The sequence below is a fragment of the Salarias fasciatus genome, chromosome 23 (genome assembly GCF_902148845.1).
Source record: "Salarias fasciatus chromosome 23, fSalaFa1.1, whole genome shotgun sequence".
NCBI classification, from domain to species: domain Eukaryota; kingdom Metazoa; phylum Chordata; class Actinopteri; order Blenniiformes; family Blenniidae; genus Salarias; species Salarias fasciatus.
This window is the reverse complement of record NC_043766.1, coordinates 1,618,385-1,634,747: the sequence shown is the minus strand read 5'-3', so window position 1 is coordinate 1,634,747 and position 16,363 is coordinate 1,618,385. Positions and strand designations below refer to the sequence as shown.

General features: G+C 46.3%; 1 protein-coding gene across 1 annotated transcript in view; it reads right to left on the bottom strand.

The window, feature by feature from the left end:
* Positions 1-101: 101 nt before the first annotated feature.
* The window catches only part of tgfbr3 (transforming growth factor, beta receptor III), a 46,392-nt gene continuing 30,130 nt past the window's right edge, over positions 102-16,363 (bottom strand). The window contains 4 exon segments of the mRNA XM_030083617.1: positions 102-2,948; positions 7,409-7,516; positions 11,504-11,648; positions 14,474-14,767. Coding sequence (XP_029939477.1) covers positions 2,830-2,948; positions 7,409-7,516; positions 11,504-11,648; positions 14,474-14,767 — 666 coding nt within the window. The 3' untranslated portion in view covers positions 102-2,829.

Sequence of the window (16,363 nt, the reverse complement as noted above, 5' to 3'; positions counted from 1 at the left end):
CTCCATACATTCACATACAGCTCAAGAACGTTGATTCTGACAGATCAGAAACACCAAATAATAATAATCAAGCCTGATCGAAGGAAGCCCATTATGTTTTGTTTTTTTGGCAATAAAGGTTTTTACATTACAATGCGAGACTGTTCATGTAGAAATTGGCCAAAGTGCAAAAATGCATGTCGACGTAACTCAAAAAGTTCAGGACACAGATTAATGTGCAAGTTGTAATTTGACACCAGCATTTCTTTCTTTCTTTTTTTTTTTTTTTTTAACAAATTTCTTAAAATTCCAGGACATAACTAAGAATTGCGCTGAGATATCGGAGACGCAGCGACCTCAACGCCACGCTGTCAGAGGGAGTCTGGGAAAGCTTCTTGTTTTTGGACATTTCACTGAATTTTTGCATCAAATGCTTTCATTAAAACTGGCTTCATGCTGGAATAGTTTTCAACTTGTTGGGCTTCGAGAAAAATGTTAATGCGTAAATTCAGTGAAACATCAAAGAGTAACTGAAGATTATTGCGTCTTTTAAACCAGTCCGACCCATCAGCTCAGCTTCAGTGAGGCAGGTGTCAAATTACAAAGGGATTGCCAGCAGAGCTCGGCACTAGCTTGAGCCTCATTATTTATTTATTTATTTTTTAAACATCAGAAATCAGTTAGCCCTCAGAGGAACGCAACGTTTTAGCATAATAACCGAATAGGGTAACCACCTCCATATCCGAACAACAAACAGGAACTGTCTGAACAGACAGTTTGGTCAAAGTCACAACAAAGAATATTCATACATTGAAATGTCCACATTTATTTAAAAAATTGCTTTCAAAAACATTTCTCTTTGACAAATATTCATAGTTGACTGTAATCAAAGGGTCATATCAAAGGTTTTTCTTTTTTTAAATGAAATAAATCCTGTTATGTTTGAGCACATCCATGATTCACAGTATATCCACACACACACACACAGACACACACACACACACACACACACACACACACACACACACACACACACACACACACACACACACACACACACACACACACACACACACACACACACACACACACACACACACACACACACACACACACACACACACATAAATTTCTCTTGGTAGATGTATTCCGAAATATAATCTTATACTCTGTAGAAAGCTTTATACATGTTTACATAAGAAAGAAAAGCTTTGAGATAAAATACATTCTACTGTTCCGTGCAGTCGCTGGAGGGAGAACGTCCCTTTTCAGACTGAAAGGCCTCAGTTTGCTCCTCCGCTTCCCTACGAGAGTCTGACCGACACTGGGAAACATCTGAGTTCTTCTGAGATGGTGGGGTGAATACCAGGACGGCGGCGCGGCGCGTCCACAGCTTATTCCAAACGCAGCCGGGGCCCAGATTCACAGGAAAACCAGCAGGCGAAACCCAGCTAAAAGCCACGTTAACACAGTTTCTCAGGACTTACCAGAAACTATCAATTCTGAAATGAAATGAACAGGTTTTAAAAAAACATCTCAATTTTCATTTAAAAGTGAAAATTGTGTTCAGTGAGCGCACAAATAGGAGGACCCAAACTATGAACGTGAACCCTTCTCCGCTGTGACTTCCATGTTATACCTCCGTTATACCACAGTGTCCTAAAACCTCTACAGTCATCCCACCCAGAGGAACAATCTGCAGCTCGCCACTCTGTAACATCTTCTATATTTACAATATTCACAGGAAAATATACACATTTTTGAAAGAATTATTCCACGATTTGAAAAATGTTGCTATTTACCTTCTTTCTGAGTCTAAGACTAGAAGATGGACGCCAATCACAGGGTTTCAAATGAAGCTGATAGCTTAGCTTAGCATCAAAGCAGGAAGTAGGGCTGAGTCAGAAACCAGCTCAATATCAAAATAAGCATCATCTTGTTGATGTGACATGTTGTAATGAAGAGTCTTTTGTTGTGGTAGAGTGAGGAAGTAAAACCAGGCTAAATGTTTCCTCCACACACTTTAGAAATACTTAAATTTCGGCATTTAGAGCAACCTACAAAATAAAATAAAACATTTTTAGTGTGTAGTATAAATAATTTGAAATTCATAGTTAGAATACGCAGTAAGTTGAAGTCTGGTGCTTTTGTTCTGTAATCAGAACGCTGAGCTGGCCGTTTCTCCTTCGATGCTAAGCTATGCTGTTCAGATGTTTAAAAAAAAAGAAAAGAAAAAGTAGTATGCTTTCAAACCATAAGAAAATAAACATATGTATCAATATATAGAACTCTTCCATGAATAAGCACTGATAAGGGATCCCATAATGCCGCTGTGTAGCTCTGTAACACAGGACTCAAACATGTTTCTGTATATAACATCTACACTCTGTCTGAACCCGCTAAAAAAGGAAAAGCAACTGAAACGATAAAACATGGAATTTTTCTCAGCCCATCTTTCACATTTTCTTTCACATTTTTTGGCATATTTTTCTCTTCTGTATACATTCAGAACCCACATTGTCCTTTGAGCTTGACATTAGTGGTTGCTCGGCCGCTCAGCCGCTTCCTGGGCTGCGTGTCGTTAGCGGCTAGCGGCTAGCGGCTAGCGGGCGGCGTGCGGCGTGCGACGGGTCCAGCCATCAGCGTCTCACGTTCTAATACTGACATCAGTCTGCCTGCTCCAGCCTGAACGGAGAGCCCGTCCGGCACGGATCAGAACAAAAGCAGCATCTGGATTGCAGAGGGATTCCTGGGGTGAGCTTGGTATCGTCCATTCTGTGGCGGTGGCTGTCAGGCCGTGTCGGAACTCCAACACGGCGCACGGATCTGCACACCCTGACGAGCCGGCTCCTACGCCGTGCTGCTGCTGGAACACGGCGTGCTCTGCGTGCTGCCGATGCTGTGCGCCGCGCTGCTGTTCTCCGACGCCGGCTGGGCCTTCTGGACCGGCTGGGCGCCCGCCGTCTCACCTGGAACAGAGCGCAGACGGAGTGAGGGCAGCTCTGTGGAGCCTGATCCGGATCCAGAGACGGCGTCCCGCACCGAGCCACACCTCTCACTTCATTTAGTCTGTTTCCACATGCTCACTGCAGATGAAGCTGCTGGATCCTATCTGCCATAACTCAAAGCCACCGGGGTCTTAACGAGCCACAGAGAGGCAGAGCTCTCTCCAGAAAAACAACCAGTGCCCTCCCGTCTGCCCAGAGAGCCGGAGACGAAGACCACCCCCCCACCTCCTGTCCACAGAGGTCATTCTGTGATCCCGAGTCAGTTAGGCTTCATTCAGCAGGAAAAAGCAGGCTGGACCAGGACCCCCCGACTGCCTTAATGTTTATGTCTAAATGAGAATTTGGTTCCTTCGTCGGAATTTAATTGAAGGGCAAATAAAAGTGGCTGTTTGTTTGGAGGGGGGGAAAGCAGCATCTGACAGACAATGAAGGACTTCTGAATGAGGCCAAGTCTGTGTTTAATTTCAGGATTTGGCAGAACGATCGCTGCAGCCTGTCTTTACGGCTTCTTCGCTTCCAGAAACGTGGGCAGCGCACATTTCCCCGTCCAGACCCAGACTTGTTGATGGCTCAACTTACGCACGGCGTTGCTCGCATATATGGCAGCCGTGTGTGTGTGTGTGTGTGTGTGTGTGTGTGTGTGTGTGTGTGAGAGTGAGTGAGTGAGTGAAAGCTCCCCTTTCTGGGGCCCGCCGGTCTGCTGATGTTTAACAGGAGGGAATACTCGCAGCCTGTCCCTCGAAGGAGCCAGATCTCCACAAAACAAAGAGGCTGGACTCATCCAGGGGAGGAAATGTGAATTCCCTGGTCCAGTATCGCGTTTTCAGGCGGGAGAGACAGAGACCGCTTCGCTGTAGAATAAAGAAACGGTGTGGCGTTCCCGCGAGACGCTGCTGCAGAGTGTCGAGTCTCCTGTACTTCAGCATCAAACCATGAACCACTGCTTTCTGAACGCAGTGTAGTAGACTCATTCTACACTTTGGTTCGAGCGTTTCTCTAAAGGGAAACACATTTCAGATATCGTTTCTTAAATTAGGAAATAGCTCAACAGTTTATTCTGTTTATGTATTCCTTTAGAGAAACAAACTTACTGTGGTTTTTACTTGTTCAGAAGAGAGTTCATCACAGAATTCTACAAATCACACGTGAATAACAGCGAACGTGGCCGTAACATCTGTTTGGGATGGGTTCGTAGCTGAAAGTAGATTTTTCCACCGTCCTCATTGGAAGACTTGGAACATTCCTGCATTTTCCATCACTTAATCAAGCCATGTTGCTGAAAACAAACGCAGGCCACGGACCTGGAAATGGAACGATGCCTCATCAAAACGCGGTGGAGGTGAAAAGCAAAGCCGGGTTTTCAGTGCAGCAGTCGACACCGTTATCAGCTGGAGGGAGGCTTCTAATGGCAGTCAGCATCGACAGTGTACCAGTTAGCTCAACTACAAACAGACCATGTGACTTATTTTAACATTCTGAAAGCTCTGGCTGTGAATCTGTGTCTTCCAGAGATTCTACACTGGCTGAACAGGTCAAGCTGGCATGGCCTGAACTATAATAGACCCATTACAGGGAGGAAAACAGAGAGAGCCACGGGCAAAAAAACACCGTTCCTAGGAGGCTACGGCAGTTCATTGGCCAATAGTCAGTCTCGTCACAGAGCGCATGGGAAGAAGTAAATCAAAACATTAAAGCAGCATCATGGCTTCCAGAGACACACAAGTTTTTGCCGTTTCCATATCCGATATATCATGTTTAGTTCATTGATGTGTGTCTGCTGCTGCAGACTGTGGAGTGTTTTCAGTTTAGAAACGGAACCTTGTTGGTTTCTTTGTTCAGAAGGTTTTTCAGTTTTGATTTTGCACTTTTTTAGTTGAAAATAAAAAAGAACATGTTAAAGTCCAGAAGAGACAGCAGCTGTTTGATGTTATTTTGCACATTTAGCAATAAATATAGAATAGAATAGAATAGAAGACTTTATTAATCTCACAGTGGAGTACAGGTGTATAGGCTCATAGAACCCACAGCAGGGTGCAAAAGTAATGAATGGTGCAATAATTAACAAGTAACAGTGCAAATCATACTAGGATTGATAATAGAAGCCTAAAGACAATGAAGATCTAACTGTATGTCCAGCCTGAATCTTAAAAATATATCAGGAAATATATAATATATACAATAAATACAATACAATATGCAATATACGATGCAATATATAACTATACAGTATGATATATAATATGTACAATATGTTTTAGCGGAGTGAATGGATACAGCAGAGTGAATGGATGATAAAGTGTCGCTGAATTTCTTAAGAGGGGGGGGGGTGCAGGATATTATAATGTCCAGGATTATTGCTCATATTCTACACAGTAGAACTGTACAGCCTGACAGCGGTGGGGATGAGAGGCCTGTGGTAGCTCCTTCCTGCTCTGAGGGTCTCAGTCTCCTCTGAAGGAGCTGCTGAGCTGCTCTACCGTCCGGTCAGTGGCTGAGAGCTGCTGTCCATCATGATGATACCTGAATGATAACTGTCTCACTGTAGGCCTCAAATACAAACTGATCAAGCTGATCATGAGTTATTATCTTGCTACTGTAGGTGTAATGCAGTAGCCTAATGTGTTTTTATAGTCTGTAATAGGTATAACTGTGGCAAAATGGTTTTATATGCGTTTTGACCCCAAAAAAACCCAGTTTTTTTCAGCTGCCCGCGAGAGGCGTTCTTTATTTCAATCTCTAGGAGTTGGCAACCCTAGCCATGCTGTCAGGGTGAGTCTGTAAAACATGCGTACTGCAATAGTTTATTTGGCATTGTGTGTAATTTGCACCAGAAAGTTTCATTAAAACAGTTTCTCTGTTGAGACTGTATTTTGAGGTGCAGTTCGGTGTTTTTTCATGTGGACAGTTTCAACAACACTCACAGGATTCAGACAGTCAAACGAAAAAGCTATTAATGTGGCGGGATCTCCTGCAGAACGAGATCCACGAAACCCCAACACTGTGGAAAGAAGAGCGCGATCCGATCCGACTCCATACCGATAAAGCAGGGGCGGGGAACCCTGGTCCTGGAGGGCCGCAAACCTGCATGCTTTCCACGTCTCCCTGCTTCAACACAGCTGATTGCAATGAGGCTCGTTATCTGGCTTTCTGCTGGACTTGGCCATGAATCTTGATTCGATTCAGGTGTGTTGAAGCAGGGAGACGTGGAAAACATGCAGGTTTGCGGCCCTCCAGGACCAGGGTTCCCCACCCCTGCGATAAAGCATCCGCGGAAAAGAGCGGCTTCACGGATGGACAAAGGACCAGGAAACTGAACGTGGTTTGAAATCTGCCCTGGTTGTGTGATGAACTCGGGCGAGAGCTGTTTAATCAAACAATGGAGGTGGAGAGCAGATTTCTTGGCGCTCGCTGTCCTGGCACCGGACATGTTGCATGTTTGTGCCAAGACAATGAGCAACGCGTCAGGAAACATGTTGCGGGATTAATGTTGAAGGAATTTATGATCATAATTACCGTATAAGGAATAAAACTGAAGCAACCACACAGACTTCGAGTAAGCGTAAACCCAGCTGCCTCTATCTAAATTTAAAAAAAAAGAAGGCCCGAAGCCCCCGAGGGAATAAAATCAAATTTGTTTGAATGATTCATTCCTGCACACGAGTTTAAAATACACCCTGAAGTGTATTTTTGAGTGGCTGTTTTCGAACATCTACCTGTAGCAGTTTATAAACTTTGCCATAAAAGGCCAAATATAGCTGAACATCTGCAACGCCTCTGAGAAGTCCGGCCGTCCTGTCGCCTTTCTTTCACTCAGCATGGCCTACCTGTGGAAAACCAGCCCACCATGCCGGTCCCTCATCTGGAAACGCACAAAGCTGGAATACAGCGGCTTTCCAGAGACCGGCCAACACTGTGGGAACGATAAGGGCCTGTAAGTGCTCCCCGCTGCCGTCCAGACGCCGTGCAGAACGCGGCGGCTCGCAGCACGGCGCCCTCCGGACTCCGCCTCGTCTCCGAGCGGAGGGTCAACGGCACGGCGGACCGCCGCTCCACCAGTCCCGCTGAACTCTCGGGGCTTCCTCTGCAGTGCGAGGGTCAGCGGGCCCGGGGACGGCGGCGGCGGGGAAGGTCCTGGCATCCAGCGGACAGATTGTGTGTCTCTTCCTGTGAGCGCCCGCCGAACCCGGCAGAGGGGGATTTCCACCCGCAGCCATTGTACTGAGAATATCCTTCCACTGTCTCACCCCCCCCGACTGAAAACACTGAAAGGCAGGAAGGAGGACAGCTCTCGCCCGGACCAACAGGATATATTTACAGTGAAGGACTCGATATGTTTTTGTGAAGCGGCCAGTGTCAGCAGCAGGATGTTTGGCGGCCGCGGCGAGCGGCGAGCAGGCGGAGCGGCAGGTGAGCAGACCCACCTGTGTGCGAGTAGATGAACCACAGGGCTCCGGTCAGCAGGGCGCCGATCACGAAGGCGGCGAAGGCGATGCCCACCACCGTGGGAGTGTCCAGCACGTACAGCGTCTCTGCGGGGGAGAAGCAGCTCGCCATTAGAGGGCGCCGACGTGACGGCCGTCAGACAGGCCTAACTGATAACCAGGCTTCAATAACAACAACAAAACATACCCGGTGATAAACGCTTGAAGACTGGTCTTATCTCTCAAAAAAGTCATGCGCTAAACAAGTTTGTAAATAAGAATGATTTCAACATGCAGTTGGTGTCATTCTGGTAAATTACTTTCATTTAAACTGTTGAATGTGTTGATTTATTTGTTCATACTAATTTTTCAGGTCTTGAATGGAAAAGAAACAACAAAAAAAACATGTTTGGTAAAGAGGTCAGTGAAATAAATTAAAGTGGACACTTTGAAGAGTGGGAACTTCAGCAAATGTTAATAAATACACTAGAAGAAAACCTGTTTTATTCCGGAAACCACATTTAAAACTAAGACGTCACTGGTCTCGTTTCAGTGTCACTGAAGCTGATACTGCATTAGACTGAGTGCGCAGCGGCCTGTTCTGCACGTGGACTTGCTGTGAGTGGGCCGGTCAGCCGATACCGCGCCAATACTGCGCTACGCCGATAAGGTTTTTCTCTCTGGAATGTCAAACCGGGAGCGCTGAAAGAGCCACGCTTCTGTGAGTCGAGCTCATCCAAACGGGCTCAGTTCTGCCCCTCGCCCGTTCAGTCCCCGCCACCTGGAAGACTTCCAGAGGTAAAATTAGCTGTAGCGATGCCATACCTGAACAACACAATGGCGCCTGTGTGCGGGCGAACTCGCAGGGGCCGGCCGGGTGCGCAGCCAAGACCCCGGTACAATGGCGGCTATTCTAGGACGGGACACCTTCAAGTTTTCGTCTTGCATAACGGACGATGACAGATCATCACCCGACACTCTCCTTTCAGAGAGGACGATGGCCAGAGGGCGCCCCGCCCCTCCCTTCCCCTCCCCGGCTCTGGTCTTATCAGTCTCCACTCAGCTGCTATGCCAAGAATGTGCCGGCGCTGTTCATACGACAACGCTGCTGAAAATGCTACTTTTTGACAACAGTCTGACTCTGTGTCGTCTTGTAAACGGGAGAAAGAAAAGCTACTTTCTGAAAGCGCTCGGGCTCGGGGGGGTGGGGGGGGGGGGGGGGGTGAGACCAGGACCGTATGGGTTCATACACCTCCAAAACAAATGGACGCCGTGAAAAACCACAGGGTTACCAGCACTTCTCCAAAAGGACAGCATGATTGAAATGGTTTAATCTTCACGTTTAAAGTCTGTTTTTGTATTTCAAATGAAAGAATATTTCAGGAAACTCTTTCCAAACTCAAGTCTTATTCCTACAGGATTAGCATTGCCAGTGGTGATTGTGGTAGTTGTGGAGGACGCCTGTGATCTTCTTACCGTGTGAATGCACCATGTCTGTAATTTTCTAAAGTAAAAATTCCGCTGCGAATCATCGACCATTTTCCTCCAAACACCGACGTCCTGTGATGCCCATCTGCACCTCAGTTTTTTTGTTAATTGAACATGATTTTCTCCCTTTTCCCCCACTGAATGATGGATAATGAGACCGAGCAGAAGGATATTGAGATGGACGACAAGCATCAGCAGAAGAAACGCTTTTCAACACATTTAATCCCAACGCCCTGAGAGCCCGCTCTGCCCACAACACTGCTTGCTGTTCTCAAGTCACGCTGCTGCTTTTAGATGTTTACTGTTGCCATGACGACTGAATTCCACATTAGAAGTGATCGTTTCGACCCGAACCGCCTGCGTTCCCCCGAAGCCTCACCGAGTGGCGTTTGGGCCCAAACCTAGCCAGACCAGAGTCACAGAAGTGATCTGAAACGTATAAAGCCAGACGTGTTTGGGTTTGATCACAGGGGAAACTTTCAGGTGAGGGTTTGGAACAAGAACAGTGAAGATCTGACCCAATCCATCAACGCGGAGCGTTTGAGAGCACATCATCCACGTTATCCTCCTCCGATAGTCTCGTTCTCCTGAGAGATGAATCCTGACTCTTGTACAAGTCCAAACACCCTTTGATTCTGAGAGCGCAGATGATAAATGTGGAGGTTTTTAGCATCGCTTTACTGATAAAATGAGCTGTTTGACTTCAGGCCAGTGAATTACGGCGTGTGCGCAGGGCGGGGATATCTCATCCAAAGCGTTTCACAGCGGTACCTTAACTTGTCTCACAGTGATCATCTACTTAGAAAGACAGGCGCACTGGAGGAGCCGACACACACTCGTATTTATTACTGTGAAATTCCAGTCTCCCAGGTTTACGTTTGCACTGATATCAAAACGTTTCTCTTTCTTCACACACTGACTGACCTGCTCCGCTCTCACAGATGTTTTTTACTTTTCTGCTTTCTCTGGGCAGATCCACTAAAGAAGAGCAGACACACACAAAGCAGCTCTGAATAAAATCAGAGTGGAGCTTTATGTGAATGTTGTGACAAAAGTTTAAGGTGACTCTGGAGTGAGTTTCTTCCTTCCAAAAAGGGGCCAAAACAAACTGGAGAAGCCACATGTGGTCAAGACAAACTCTGTCTCCATGCATGCTGAGAATGAGATGAAAGTCCTATGAAAGTTCTTCTCTGCTTCTTCTTCTCTTGTGTTCATCTCAACCGAGACAGAACTGTTTATCCGAGGCTGATTCCCTCTTTTGCTCCTGGTTCCTCCCGATGGAAGCTGAGGGGTGGGTGGGATTTCACTGGAAATGAGAAACTGTTTGCTTTCTGACAGATTAAAAATAAAAATGTAAGCAGATAAAAAAATGAGCACCAAATCTGTTCATTATGTACAGAAAAGTGATCGCAGGTGAATAAATTAACTATTATTATTATCATTATTATTAGGTGGACGGATAACCCATAATTTGAACTCTCATTTAAAATATTCAATCACGTGCCAGACCACCAAAAGAACAGAGAGTGTGTGAGCTCCTCACAGAAATAACCCGCTGATCCACAGTTTCAGGCCACAGACTCTTTTGATAAGAAGTAACAGAGCTCGGCCGCTGGACTCGCCACGGAGCCGACGTGCACCGAAGAACCTCAAACTGGCCGGCGAGCGCTGTGCGGGAGTCCAAGCCAGGCTGCAGCTAAAATTATTGAATTTCTATGAAATCTTGAGCCAATTAAGCGGCGCGGAGCTGAGCTCTGGTTGATGTCATTGCTCAGAAGGGATGCTAATTTAAACAGCGCTTGCAGTCCACAAGAGGACGGTCAATGATATCAGCCCACTTCAGATTAGGTCATAATCACTACAACATGAAGGCAGTTGACTGGAATCTTTCACACACTCACACTCACACACACTCACTCACACACACACACACACACACACACACACACACACACACACACACCCTGCAGGCCGTTACCTCACTCCGATCAGACCTCAAGCCCCCGAGACGCTGCCACACAGCCAGCAAACAAACGGCGGGGTAGAGAAGTGATGAGCGAGGGGCCTTTAGGTTTTGGCTCGAATCCCAAAGCCAACAGGAGGAGGACCACCACTCCTCTTCCTCCCTCCTCTCTGGAAAGGGGGAGGAAGCGGAGTGAAGTGCCTAAGTGAAAACAACTGGATCTGAGCGCCGTATGAGTCCTCTTTTTCCGACATCTCCCTGCAGCTTGGACCAGTCAAGGACCACAAGAACTGGACCTCTTTACTAGCACTCAGCCACGCCCAAAACCACCGCTCTTATGTACCAATGCAAACGGGCTCACGCTCACACGTACACATTCTACGCACAATTATATATATATATATATATATATATATACACACACACATACACACTGCAGTTAATGGCGACCAGATGTGGGGAAGTGATGTGCAGCATTTTGAGGTTTGGTGTAATCTCCCCGTGCTGGTCTTAGTGCTCTGCTTTCAGGCGGCCATCTTCCTACACTCCAGCTGAGCGATCCCTCTGCGAGCGCCCGAGGCTGCTCGCAGCCGAACCCGGAGGATAAGAGAGCACAACGCTCAGATAGGAGTGTGAACTGTTACCGGTCTCGTCGGGTTGATCCGTCCCGCCAGGCTGGACTGGTTCATCCACGACGACCAGCTGCTTGGAGGAGCGTTTGGTGTTCATCATCATGGCCAAGACGCTGTCCCCGGACGGGGAGTCACACGAGGCGTTGGCGTTGAGACACTGTGGGGTGACGACAACATGAGAGCTGTCCACTAACAGCAGAGAAAGCCTGAACACAGGCAGCTTTACACACAAAGAACTGAGTCTCAAAGGTAAATGCAGCCAGTGGAAGCAAAACTAGGCTCTGTGTAGCTTCAGGTAGTTTTTCCTCGGGAAGCTCTTCATGCTGCTGGATACTTCTGCCATGGAAGCACCTGGATCAAGGAAGCAGCCCGAGTCCCACACGACTACAGAACTAACGTCAGGAACACTGCCCTTGGTGCAGGCGACTCTCAGCTACAGCTATACGCTGATGACCCATTTATTTATGCAGAGCGTCTCCCTGGCTGCTGCAGTCATTACAGCACAGCTTCAACGGCATCCCACTTTGTTTTTCCAGCCTCCGTTTAGCTAAATGCCTGGTTTTCAACAGAAATACGCCACATGCAGAGAGTCCCCTCAAAATCAACTAGATCAGGGGTCGGCAACCCGCGGCTCCAGAGCCGCATGCGGCTCTTTAGCGCCCCCCCAGTGGCTCACTGGAGCCTCTTCAAAAATGTATGAAAATGGAAAAATATGGGGGGATATATTTTTTCTTTTAATATGGTTTCTGTAGGAGGACAAACATTCTTAGCATTTTACAATGCTGTAAAGGCGTGCATAATGAATATTACATTTCAACATTTCTGTCAACCAAGATTTGCGTCACAGCCTGCGACGGCGCTGCAGCGCGGCGCGGCGCCGGGCAGGCGGCTGCTGGAAACAAACCGGCGGGTCTGTCATGGCCACGGATCCAAAGGTAAAAAGAGAAAGATAGATATTCGAGGAAGAATGGACTGAATCATTTGCTTTCATTGCCAATGCTGAAGGATTGCCTGCATGTTTGCTTTGTAACGAGAAGTTATCAAATAACAAAATTAGTAATTTGGAAAGACATTTTCAGGGAAGGCGTGCTACATTTCCCCAGTTCACAGAGAGAGAAAAAGTGCTTCTGAAGAAATTAGAGGAGCAATTTAAGAAGTGGATTTCATCTCCAAACTCCACGACTGCTGCAAGTTTTGTTGCAACCCGAGAGATAATAACACGAGGAAAACCGCCTCTCTCCGCAAAGACGGTGAGAGAAAGGTCAGGTCAAACACCGCCGCCTCAGAGGAGAGCTGCAGTCCTGAGTGAAGACTGAAGTTTCATCTCACATGTCCGATGTTGAGAGGCTGTCCAGTGATGTCCGAAAACAGAAGTCACATTAAACAGGTGAGAACACAATCCTGTCAAAGGAACATATTTATCATCAAAGAGCCTGTTTTTATAAAGAGATTTCTGATTTTTATCAGTATTTTGAACAACACGCAGGGATATTATTGTGTTTTATTGCTCAGGTCTGAGGATTGCTGCTGGTGTTGAGCTGTCTGTTGCTGAGAGAGGAGGAAGAGAGGAGGATGCTGCTGCGCTGAACCCTTCACTGACTTACTTATTTGCAGTAAACTAAAGAGAAGAGGATAATGCATAGAAATCAAACTTAAACTGCTTTATCTTAACTTTATGCTTTACATTTTCAAAAAGCCATTCTACTGTCTTTTACCTTTTTAAGCAAGCTGCCTTTTAATTGCAGGCTGTTTTATTACTTGCTTGCAGTTGTGGCCTTTTCATTTGTGTCTGTTGCTGCCATCAGTGGGAAAATAGAAAAGGATTGTTCTGCATTTTATTCATTTGCACTGACTTCAGGCTGCCTAACTTTGCATTTGCAGAATGCACAGAAATGCACTAAAAACAAAATTAAACAGCTTATTTTCATTTATATAACCTATTTACCTTTTCAAAAGGCTGCTGTTGTATTTGTATAGTTGCAGACTGTTTTAACTGCAGGTGTTTTATTGCACTGTTGCCCAGATCATGGAAAAAGAGAAGAGGACTGTATTGTTGAAGTTTGAAGATGCACTTTATTTCCATGGGAAGGTCTGACAGGAGGCCTGTTAATAATAGGCACATTCCATTTTGTTTTTGTTTTTTCAAATCCTCAAAATAAAAATGACACCAAAAATTTGATTTCTTTACTGTTTTTTTTTTGTTTTTTTTTTTAATAATTTCATCAATGTGACAAAACATAATACATTAATATTGTAATGGAAGCTAAACTTAAAGCACCAAGTCTGGTACAGCAGGGTCATGTGGTGTTTCACTCTCTCCAGGACGCTGCAGGGAAAATAAACATTCAGTCATGATGCTCATTATGTATTTGTAGCTTACTTACTCATTTTGATAGGAGGCTAATATAGCTGTTATACACTTACAGCCTGTGTTGCCTTCATACAGGGCTTATATAAGACTTTTAATTTTTTGCGGCTCCAGACAGATTTGTTTTTTGTTTTTTGGTCCAATATGGCTCTTTGAACACTGAAGGTTGCTGACCCCTGGCCTAGATGAAATCTCCAGATCTGCCTCAATAACTGTCCTTCACAAGCTGGAGGTTGTTTGGCATGCTGCTATCCTATTTGACAGCAGCTCCATTCGGCGCTCAACTTTAACACCAGCAGTCCTGAAAAACTGCTCCTTTTGTCATGAATCACATGCAAAAGACTGTCAACTTTATACACAACCATACCGTACAACCAATAACGAAGCATCACTGGCCTCGCTTTTAGCTTGTATCGACTTGTGTCTATAACTGACAACACTAAAAACCACATCCTCTCTTTTAAGACTGTGCATATATTTGTTCCTGTGTTTCTTTGTTTCGTCACTCTCAACGAGAACTGCGTGTTAAACGGCCCACCCGGTAAAATAAGGCTGAAACACGATCAGCAGGACAGTGGAGGGAGTCAGTGCTGGGAAAGCAGACGGCGGCTTACCGGCGGCAGGTTTTGGTTGCTGTGAAGTCTCTTTGAGCACAGAGACATCTCACAGTGCAGGAAGAGAGTCGACATGTTGAACTTGGAGTTGAAGGTGAAGCGGAAGCGCCTCTTTTCTGCCCCGGCGTGGGCCGCGGGGCCGTCCCTCTGAGGGTACAGCACCACGGAGTCGTCTGTGGGGCACACCGTGTTGATGAGCACGTGGTCCAGGGTGGCGCTGGGGCTGGCGCTGGGCGAGATCGAGCATTCTACGATGGTGAAGCCCAGCTCGGGATCGGACGCAGAAGAAGTGATCTGGGGGACGAGACAAACGAGGGGAGGCCAGAAAGTGAATGATTTGATACCATGTTTGTAAAACAGGTTATGCTTTTGGGCTAACAAGCAGAATCTGGTGATAATATTTATTTCTACTCAATATATTTAGAGACATGAAGCAAGGTGGCATTCTCTCAATACAATAAATCCAAACTAGAAAAAGAACAAAAAAATAACACCAGCAAATACTGAATAACGCCGTCCGAACAGCGAGATCTGGCTTTTTATTTCACATCTAACTCAAACTTCCAACGTCAACATCAAACATCCAAAATGAATGAATTAAACCAGATGTAAAAATACGCTTTGACCCTTCAGCCACAAAGGTCGCAGTGTGAATACATGAAGAGGAAGTCAAGTGAAGACATGACTCTCACAAACTCACCTGGCAGATTTAAAAAAAAAACCCTGTTAAACCTGGAATATATTCGACTCTGGAGATGAATCCATCCATCTAGCCATCTGCTTGCCCTCATTAATAAACTGCAGGTATTTTACAGCTATTCATCTATTAACTAAAACAGGTGTTGGTGTTTTAGGGGAAAGCATCCAGAGAGAGCCGTCACAAGCAGGAGAACGCCCTGGAGCGGGACGGCAACCTCAAAAGCTGCAGAGCAGCGATTGGAAGAACAAACAACACAAAGACTATCCTGTGCATGCTTATATTTATTACACGTCACATCCATACTGAATCTCTCACCAGCATTATCATATGCTGTAAATATGAGCTTCAGTAGTTGCTCGGTTCGCCCTGGAGGACCACCTCCAGGACACTGACACAACTCAGAACAAATTCATTCTAATATATTTCAGCCTCTCTTATGATATCTTTCCATCTGTGACCACAGGCCAGTCTCCTGAGTCCCCCCCTTCCTCCTCCCCTTCCACTTTTTGGACAGTCAGCGATGGTATCCTCATTAAAAAGGTCACGGCCAGCACGAAAACCAGACGCCGCCACATGAAAAACATTTGCTTTATGGGTCACTGATTGAGGCTGCTACTGTGTAAAGGGAACCTGAAATGGGATGAGCTTCCAACAATATATCATGTGTCTACAAGTGATGAGCGGGCACACAGAATGCAGTGTGTGTGTGACCAGTGTGTGAGCGCAGCCTGAGGGCAGGTCTCAGCACAGTGTGAGTTCTGGAGGGGGGTCGGGGGGGCGCCGGGCGGCCTCCAGCACAGACCGCTCTTTGTAACCTGGTGGCTTTGTGTCCACACCATCAGAGACGCATCTCCCACTGACAGCACCATCAGTCATGTCTCCAGAGGACCTGACGGGACAGGTCTCGTCTGTCTCACCGGCCCTACTGCCGTGGGAGGAACTTTCCACACAGAGACAGTCTCTTACATTTAAGGACGACTGTCTCACGTACTTCCTGTTTGATGGTGAAGGATGGAGCATAAGAGGGGCGCCATGGCCACGCCCTTTGACTCTGATTAACACTGAATTAATGTTTCATCAGCATGGACTTTCTGCTCTGTACGATTTACCCCTTAGATCAGGGGTGTTCAACCTGCGGCTCTGGAGCCACACGTGGCTCGTTAGTCAATCTGCAGCGGCTCCATGAAGCC